Below are 9,954 nucleotides of genomic sequence, written 5' to 3'. Positions count from 1 at the left end.
CTTTAAAATGATGAAAGGTTTTGATAGAGTGGATACAGAGAGAATGTTTCCACTTGTGGGGGAGACCAGAACTAGGGGCCATCAATATAAGATAGTCACTAATAAATCCAATCGGGAATTCAGGAGAAACTTCTTTACCCAGAGAGTGGTGAGAATGTGGAACTCGCTACCACAGGGAGTGGTTGAGGTGAATAGCAGAGATGTATTTAAGGGGAGGCTGGATAAACACACGAGGGAGAAAGGAATAGAAGGAGATGGTGATGGGGTGAGATGAAGAGGGGTGGGAGGAGGCTGGTGTGGAGCAGAAACACCAGCATGGACCAGTGGGGCCGAATGGCCTGTTTCTGTGCTGTATATCCTGTGATGTGGGCAAAATACAGTGTATAAAGGAGCGTGGTTTTCGACAGCTGTTCAGGGAGCTCGAAAGATACAGAAACCACAAAGCTGCTCTCCCCATCTTGAGTTGGGCCGATCACTGTCAATAAAGCCTGTTCCATATCGTTCACCAAGCGAATCGTGTGGCCGTGGACCAGAGAGGGAAGGAGACAACAGACACAACGGACAAACGAGACCTTTCCGCAACAGAATTTAATGAAGGGTGGGGAGGGAGATACATGGAAAGGAAAGCTCACGGGGAACTGGCGGTCGAGCTGATCCCGATGAGAATTGGGTCGATGGGGGCGGTGGTGGGGTTGTGGGGCTAGTGTGAACCCCGGCGATGAACCTGGAGGCTCCCCGTGTAACAGAAGGAATGGGAGGAGAATTGGCCTCCGATTGCGCACCCTGGATCCTTTGTTGGTCCGGTGAGCGGGACCTCTGGCGGCGATTGACCCGGCGAGGAGGGCGTTTTTTTTTGGAGGCTCTTTACTTTGAAGCAGGGCAGCTGTGGGAGGAGATGGAATCGTGCTTGAACCAGGCTCGGTTGAAATCCACCGGCACTCCTTGTAGTCTGATGTCCTGCATGCAGCCAGAGAATAGGTGCCAGTCATAGCCCAGTTTCTCAACATCTAGAAATGAAAGTGGGAGAGGATGTGTTATTTGTTCCCTATGCAAGTCCCATTCGCCCATCACCCCACTCTGTGCTCGCTGACCTACATTGGCTCATCCTTGTGTTCAAATCCCTCCATGGCCCTCGCCCCCCTCTCCCTATCTCTGTAACCTCCTCCAACCCCTACACCCCTCCCTATCTCTGTAATCTCCTCCAGCCCCTACACCGCTCCCTATCTCTGTAACCTCCTCCAGCCCCTACACCCCTCCCTATCTCTGTAATCTCCTCCAGCCCCTACACCGCTCCCTATCTCTGTAACCTCCTCCAGCCCCTACAACCCTCCCTATCTCTGTAACCTCCTCCAGCCCTACAACCCTCCCTATCTCTGTAATCTCCTCCAGCCCCTACAACCCTCCCTATCTCTATAACCTCCTCCAGCCCCTACAATCCTCCCTATCTCTGTAACCTCCTCCAGCCCCTACAACCCTCCCTATCTCTGGAACCTCCTCCAGCCCTACAACCCTCCCCATCTCTGTAACCTCCTCCAGCCCTACAACCCTCCCCATCTCTGTAATCTCCTCCAGCCCCTACAACCCTCCCTATCTCTGTAACCTCCTCCAGCCCTACAACCCTCCCTATCTCTGTAACCTCCTCCATGGCCCTCGCCCCCCCTCCCTATCTCTGTAACCTCCTCCAGCCCCTACAACCCTCCCTATCTCTGTAACCTCCTCCAGCCCCACAACCCTCCCTATCTCTGTAACCTCCTCCAGCCCCTACAACCCTCCCTATCTCTGTAACCTCCTCCAGCCCTACAACCCTCCCTATCTCTGTAACCTCCTCCATGGCCCTACAACCCTCCCTATCTCTGTAACCTCCTCCAGCCCCTACACCCCTCCCTATCTCTGTAACCTCCTCCAGCCCCTACACCCCTCCCTATCTCTGTAACCTCCTCCAGCCCTGCAACCCTCCCTATCTCTGTAACCTCCTCCAGCCCCTACAACCATCCCTATCTCTGTAATCTCCTCCAGCCCCTACAACCCTCCCTATCTCTGTAACCTCCTCCAGCCCCACAACCCTCCCTATCTCTGTAACCTCCTCCAGCCCCTACAACCCTCCCTATCTCTGTAACCTCCTCCAGCCCCTACACCCCTCCCTATCTCTGTAACCGCCTCCAGTCCCTACAACCCTCCCTATCTCTGTAACCTCCTCCAGCCCTGGGAAGGCAGAGCAAATATGTGAAGGCAAAAGGGAATATGGCAGGGCTGGAAGGCATTTATTTTAATGCAAGGAGTCTTGCAAATAAGGTGGATGAACTGAAGTTGTTGTTGAACACATGGGAGTACGATATTGTTGCTATCATGGAGACATGGTTGAGGGAGGGTCAGGACTGGCAGCTCAATATTCCGGGGTATAGAATCTTCAGGCGAGACAGAGGGGGGTGTAAAAGGGGAGGGGGTGTTGCAATATTAATTAAGGAGTCAATTACTGCTGTAAGGAGGGATGATATATTAGCGGGGTCCTCTAATGAGGCCATATGGGTGGAACTTAAAAACAAAAAGGGGGCAAGCACTTTGCTGGGAGTGTACTATAGGCCCCCAAACAGTCAGGGGGAGATAGAGGAACAGATATGTAGGCAAATCTCAGAGAAGTGCGAAAATAATAGGGTAATAATAGTGGGGGATTTCAACTTCCCCAATATAAATTGGGATAGTCAGAGTGTGAAAGGCTTAGAGGGTGCAGAATTCTTAAAGTGCATCCAGGAGAGCTTTTTGAGCCAACATGTAGAAAGTCCTACAAGAGAGGGGGTGGTACTGGACCTAATTCAGGGGAATGTTGCCGGGCAAGTGGTGGAAGTATCAGTAGGAGAGCATTTTGGCGACAGTGACCATAATTCGGTGAGATTTAAGGTGGTCATGGAAAAAGACAAAGGCGGCCCGGAAATAAGGGTTCTAAATTGGGGGAAGGCCGATTTTAATATGATAAGGCAGGATCTGGCCAAAGTGGACTGGGAGCAGCTACTTATAGGAAAATCCACATCAAAACAGTGGGAGACTTTCAGAAGGGAAATAGAGAGAGTACAGCGCCAACATGTTCCTGAAAAGGTCAAGGGTGGGACCAACAAGCAAAGGGAACCTTGGATGACAAGGGATATACAAAAATGCATTAGAAATAAAAGGGGGGCTTTTGGCAGTTACAAAAGACTAAAGACGGAAGAAGCCCTAGAGGAGTATAAAAAGTGCAGGGGCATACTTAAAAAAGAAATTAGGAGGGCGAGGAGGGGCCATGAAATAACACTGGCGAGCAAAATAAAGGAAAATCCTAAGATGTTTTATAAGTATATTAAGGGCAAGAGGATAACCAGGGAAAGGGTAGGGCCCATTAGGGACCAAAGTGGCAATCTGTGTGTAGAGCCAGATGATGTAGGCGGGGTTTTAAATGAATTTTTTGCATCTGTGTTCACTATGGAGAAAGACGATGCAGACATAGAAATCGGGCAAGGGGACTGTGACATACTTGAACATATTAGCATCGAGAGGGAGGAGGTGCTAGCGGTTTTAGCAGGCCAAAAAGTGGATAAATCCCCAGGCCCGGACGAGATGTATCCCAGGCTGCTGTGGGAGGCAAAGGAGGAGATTGCAGGGGCTCTGACACAAATTTTCAGAACCTCTCTGGCCACAGGGGATGTACCAGAGGACTGGAGAACAGCTAATGTAGTACCATTATACAAGAAGGGTAGCAGGGATAAACCAGGGAATTACAGGCCAGTGAGCCTAACATCTGTGGTAGGGAAATTATTGGAAAAAATTCTGAGGGACAAAATTAGTCTCCACTTGGAGAGGCAAGGATTAATCGGGGATAGTCAGCATGGCTTTGTCAAGGTTAAATCATGTCTGACAAATCTGATTGAATTTTTCGAGGGGGTGACTAGGGGGGTGGATGAGGGAAATGCTGTGGATGTGGTCTACATGGACTTCAGTAAAGCCTTTGACAAAGTCCCGCATAGGAGACTGGTCAAGAAGGTAAGAGCCCATGGGATCCAGGGTGCCTTGGCGCGTTGGATCCTAAACTGGCTGAGTGGCAGGAGGCAGAGGGTGATGGTCGAATGTTGCTTTTGTGACTGGAAGCCTGTGTCCAGTGGGGTACCTCAGGGATCGGTGCTGGGTCCCTTGTTGTTTGTGATCTACATAAATGATTTGGATGAGAATGTAAAAGGTATGATCAGCAAGTTCGCAGATGACACGAAAATTGGTGGGGTGGTCAATTGCGAGGAGGAAAGCCTCAGGCTACAGGACGATATAAACGGGTTGGTCAGATGGGCGGAAAAGCGGCAAATGGAATTTAACCCTGAAAAGTGCGAGGTGATGCATTTTGGATGGACAAATAAGGCAAGGGAATACACAATGAGTGGTAGGACCCTAGGAAGTACAGAGGGTCAGAGGGACCTTGGTGTACATGTACATAGATCCCTGAAGGCAGCGGAACAGGTAGATAAGGTGGTTAAAAAGGCATATGGGATACTTGCCTTCATTAGCCGAGGCATAGAATATAAGAGCAGGGAGGTTATGATGGAGCTGTACAAAACGCTGGTGAGGCCACAGCTGGAGTACTGTGTGCAGTTCTGGTCGCCTCACTATAGGAAGGATGTGATTGCTTTGGAGAGGGTGCAGAGAAGATTCACCAGGATGTTACCTGGGATGGAGCGCCTCAGCTATGAAGAAAGACTAAACAGGCTGGGGTTGTTTTCCTTAGAGCAAAGAATGCTGAGGGGGGACCTGATTGAGGTGTACAAAATGATGAGGGGCATAGATAGGGTAGACAAAGAGGAACTTTTCCCCTTAGTAGGGGGGTCAATAACAAGGGGGCATAGATTCAGGGTAAGGGGCAGGAGATTTAGAGGGGATTTGAGGAGGAACTTTTTCACCCAGAGGGTGGTTGGAATGTGGAACTCAATGCCCAAAAGGGTGGTAGAGGCAGGAACCCTCACAACATTCAAGAAGCATTTGGATGAGCACTTGGAATGCCATTGCATACAAGGCTATGGACCAAATGCTGGAAAATGGGATTAGACTGGACAGGGATGGATGGGCGGCGCAGACACGATGGACCGAAGGGCCTCTTTCTGTGCTGTAAAACTCTATGACTCTATGACTCTAACCCTCCCTATCTCTGTAACCTCCTCCAGCCCCACAACCCTCTCTATCTCTGTAACCTCCTCCAGCCCCTACAACCCTCCCTATCTCTGTAACCTCCTCCAGCCCCTACAACCCTCCCTATCTCTGTAACCTCCTCCAGCCCCTACAACCCTCCCTATCTCTGTAACCTCCTCCAGCCCCTACAACCCTCCCTATCTCTGTAACCTCCTCCAGCCCCTACAACCCTCCCTATCTCTGTAACCTCCTCCAGCCCCTACAACCCTCCCTATCTCTGTAACCTCCTCCAGCCCTACAACCCCCCGAGATCTCTGCGCTCCTCCAATGATGTCCTCTCGCGCATCCCCCGATTTCCATCGCTCCACCATTGGTGGCCGTGCCTTCAGCTGCCTGGGCCCCGAGCTCTGGAATTCCCTCCCTAAACCTCTCCGCCTCTCTCTCCTCCTTTAAGACGCTCCTTAAAACCGACCTCTTTGACCAAGCTTTTGGTCACCTGTCCTAATATCTCCTTATGTGGCTCGGTGTCAAATCTTGTCTGATAATCGCTCCTGTGAAGCGCCTTGGGACGTTTTACTATGTTAAAGGCGCTGTATAAATGAAAGTTGTTGTTGCTTTTAACATTGTTGGGGGGGGCCAGTGTAATGATATCAGCAAATAGTGATGGTATTTGTCTGTTTGATTATGATGCCTTACCAGCATATTTGCCTGATTGATTATTTATGCCTTACCAGCAGAGGGCATGTGAGCGAGAGCGAGTTTAGTTTTAGTTTCGTTTTAGATGGATCTCTAAGATGGTGTCTCCTGTAATGCTGTTAACTTAGATGAACAAACTTTAGATTAAAAGACATTCTCTTTCATAAATGTGTCGTCATTGAACCCACATAGAAATCAATACAGCCAGTAGTTACCTTCTGAGTTGCACCCTCCCCTCCCCCAAATATAGTTTCCTGCCCTTTGACCTTTGAGGCTTACCAGTTTTGGAGAGGCCGATTGCCGGAAACAGGCAGTCCCGTTGGACACCCACCAGTAGGCCCCCTTTCAAAATGACACCGGCCGTATCATAGAGTTATACAGCACAGAAAGAGGCCATTCGGCCCATCGTGTCCGCGCCGGCCATCAAGCCCTCTCTATTCTAATCCCATTTTCCAGCACTTGGTCCGTAGCCTTGTATGCTATGGCGTTTCAAGTGCTCATCCAAATGCTTCTTGAATGTTGTGAGGGTTCCTGCCTCTACCACCCTTTCAGGCAGTGAGTTCCAGATTCCAACCATCCTCTGGGTGGAAAAGTTTTCCCTCAAGTCCCCCACTAAACCTTCCTGCCCCTTACCTTGAAACTATGCCCCCTGGTTATTGACCCCTCTACTAAGGGGAAAAGTTCCTTTCTATCCACCCTATCTATGCCCCTCATAATTTTGTACACCTCAAATCAGGTCCCCCCTCAGCCTTCTCTGCTCTAAGGAAAACAACCCCAGCCTGTCCAGTCTCTCTTCATAGCTGAAGCGCTCCAGCCCAGGTAACATCCTGGTGAATCTCCTCTGCACCCTCTCCAATGCAATCACATCCTTCCTATAGTGTGGCGACCAGAACTGCACACAGTATTCCAGCTGTGGCCTAACTAGCGTTTTGTACAGTTCCATCATAACCTCCCGAATCTTGTATCCTGGGATGGCAGGAATGACGTATGAAGAGAGATTGGGTTGATTGAGCTTATACTCGCTGGAGTTTAGAAGAATGAGAGGGGATCTCATTAAAACTTATAAAATTCTAATAGGACTAGACAGACTAGATGCAGGAAGGATGTTCCCGATGGTGGGGGAGTCCAGAACCAGGGGTCACAGTCTAAAGATAAGGGGTAGGCCATTTAGGACAGAGATGAGGAGGAATTTCTTCACCCAGAGAGTGGTGAACCTGTGGAATTCTCTACCACAGAAGGCAGTTGAGGCCAATTCATTAAATATATTCAAGAAGGAGTTAGATATATTTCTTAAGGCTAAAGGGATCAAGGGATATGGGGAGAAGGCAGGGACAGGGCACTGAATTTGGATGATCAACCATGATCTCATTGAATGGCGGAGCAGGCTCGAGGGGCCGAGTGGCCGACTCCTGCTCCTATCTTCTATGTTTCTATGTATCTCTGGCGTTAACAGGGCGCTAAGTCCACCGACTCCATTTTGAGACCATTACCGCGATGTTAATACCATGGGCAGGACTAGAAGGAGGAGGAGGCCATTCAGCCCCTTGAGCCTGTCCCGACATTCAATGAGCTCAGGGCTGATCTGTATCTCAACTCCATCGACCCGCCTTGGTTCTGTAACCCTTAATACCCTTACCCAACAAAAATCTATTGATCTCAGTTTTGAAATTTCCAATTGACCCCCGGCCTCAGCAGCTTGTTGGGGGCGAGAGTTCCAGATTTCCACCACCCTTTGTGTGAAGAAGTGCTTCCTGACATCACCCCTGAACGGCCTGGCTCTAATTTTAAGGTTCTGCCCCCTTGTTCTGGACTCCCCCCCACCAGAGGAAATAGTTTCTCTCTCTCCACCCGATCAACTCCTTTAATCATCTTCAACACCTCGATCAGATCACCCCTTAATCTTCTAAACACAAGGGAACACAAGCCCAGTCTGTGCAACCTGGCCTCGGAATTTAACCATTTTCGCCCCATGAATCTGCGTTGGTCCCCCTCCAGGGAGTGGGGGTGAAAATCGACCTCAAATCTGCTCACACCGTCATTTTCCATCCCACACCTAAAGAAATGCCCTCGGTCAATGTGGCCCCTTTGACCGTCCCTTCAATAAGATAAGGCGGACTGTGGGGGGCGGGGAGCGGGGTGGGGGGGGGGGGTGGGCGCCTCTTACCTGGAAGGCCACCCAGAAGCAGCACCGCATCCTTGTTGAACCATGACCTTATCAGAGGCTCAAAGTCGTCGGTGACCACGCTGTGTACCACGTCCTGAGTCCCGAGTTCTAACGTGGCTTCGCTCGCCGAGATGGTTATGGCCACGCGCTCCCCGTCGCACAGCCTCGGGGGGCCGGGCGAGCTGAGCAGGGTCGTCGCTCCAAGCTCCAGTTTGAAGTGCTGAGGAACATTGATCATCGATGGGGTCAAAGGGGAAATGGCAAGCGCAGTCAGGACCGAAGAACATTGTACACCTGCATCGACCCACCCACCGCGCCCCCCCGCCCCCGCCACCGCCACCGCCACCGCCAACCCCTCGACTTTAAAATTCTCCATCCTTGTGTTCAAATCCCTCCACGGCCCTCGCCCCCCTCCCTATCTCTGTAACCTCCTCCAGCCCCACAACCCTCCCTATCTCTGTAACCTCCTCCAGCCCCACAACCCTCCCTATCTCTGTAACCTCCTCCAGCCCCTACAACCCTCCCTATCTCTGTAACCTCCTCCAGCCCCTACAACCCTCCCTATCTCTGTAACCTCCTCCAGCCCTACAACCCTCCCTATCTCTGTAACCTCCTCCAGCCCTACAACCCTCCCTATCTCTGTAACCCTCCTCCCACCCTACAACCCTCGTTATCTCTGTAACCCTCCTCCAGCCCTACAACCCTCGCTATCTCTGTAACCCTCCTCCAGCCCTTCAACCCTCCCTATCTGTGTAACCTCCTCCAGCCCCACAACCCTCCCTATCTCTTAACCTCCTCCAGCCCCTACAACCCTCCCTATCTCTGTAACCTCCTCCAGCCCTACAACCCTCCCTATCTCTGTAACCTCCTCCAGCCCTACAACCCTCCCTATCTCTGTAACCTCCTCCAGCCCCTACACCCCCCTATCTCTGTAACCTCCTCCAGCCCTACAACCATCCCTATCTCTGTAACCTCCTCCAGCCCCTACAACCCTCCCTATCTCTTTAACCTCCTCCAGCCCCTACAACCCTCCCTATCTCTTTAACCTCCTCCAGCCCCTACAACCCTCCCTATCTCTGTAACCTCCTCCAGCCCCTACAACCCTCCCTATCTCTTTAACCTCCTCCAGCCCCTACAACCCTCCCTATCTCTGTAACCTCCTCCAGCCCCTACAACCCTCCCTATCTCTGTAACCTCCTCCAGCTCCACAACCCCCCCTCCGAGATCGCCGCGCTCCTCCTATTCTGCCCTCTCGAGCATCCCCCCGATTTTAATCGCTCCAACATTGATCAAGGAAAATTGGTCAAGGACATTTTAAAAATTACGTTCAGGTAGCGCATCCTAGATCACAACAACTCGCTGCATAAAAAACATTCTCCTCATCTCCCCTCTGGTTCTTTTGCTGATTATCTTCAATCTGTGTCCTCTGGTTACCGACCCTCCTGCCACTGGAAACAGTTTCTCCTTATTTACTCCATTAAAACCCCTCATGATGTTGAACGCCTCTATTAAATCCCCCCTTAACCTTCTCTGCTTTGAGGAGAACAACCCCAGCTTCTCCAGTCTCTCCACATAACTGAAGTCCCTCATCCCTGGTCCCATTCTGGTCAATCTCCCCTTAACCTTCTCTGCTCTAAGGTGAACAACCCCAGCTTCTCCAGTCTCTCCACGTAACTGAAGTCCCTCATCCCCGGCACCATTCTGGTCCATCTCCCCTTAACCTTCTCTGCTCTATGGAGAACAACCCCAGCTTCTCCAGTCTCTCCACGTAACTGAAGTCCCTCATCCCTGGTCCCATTCTGGTCAATCTCCCCTTAACCTTCTCTGCTCTATGGAGAACAACCCCAGCTTCTCCAGTCTCTCCACGTAACTGAAGTCCCTCATCCCTGGTCCCATTCTGGTCAATCTCCCCTTAACCTTCTCTGCTCTATGGAGAACAACCCCAGCTTCTCCAGTCT

At 51.0% G+C, this 9,954-nt stretch overlaps 1 protein-coding gene across 1 annotated transcript in view; it reads right to left on the bottom strand.

The window, feature by feature from the left end:
• Positions 1 to 570: 570 nt before the first annotated feature.
• shbg (sex hormone-binding globulin) overlaps positions 571 to 9,954 on the bottom strand; it is a 31,302-nt gene continuing 21,918 nt past the window's right edge. The window contains exons 7-8 of the mRNA XM_085977585.1: positions 7,997 to 8,216; positions 571 to 1,007 (exon numbers count right to left, since the gene is read on the bottom strand). Of these exons, the coding sequence (XP_085833711.1) occupies positions 865 to 1,007; positions 7,997 to 8,216 (363 nt within the window). The 3' untranslated portion in view covers positions 571 to 864. The remainder of the gene's footprint in view (positions 1,008 to 7,996; positions 8,217 to 9,954) is intronic.

The sequence above is a fragment of the Somniosus microcephalus genome, unplaced genomic scaffold (assembly GCF_052327205.1).
Source record: "Somniosus microcephalus isolate GS21.2 unplaced genomic scaffold, FLI_Smic_1.0 unresolved_chr4, whole genome shotgun sequence".
NCBI classification, from domain to species: Eukaryota; Metazoa; Chordata; class Chondrichthyes; order Squaliformes; family Somniosidae; genus Somniosus; species Somniosus microcephalus.
Note: the sequence above shows the minus strand (reverse complement) of the source record. Positions and strands in the feature narration are given on the sequence as shown.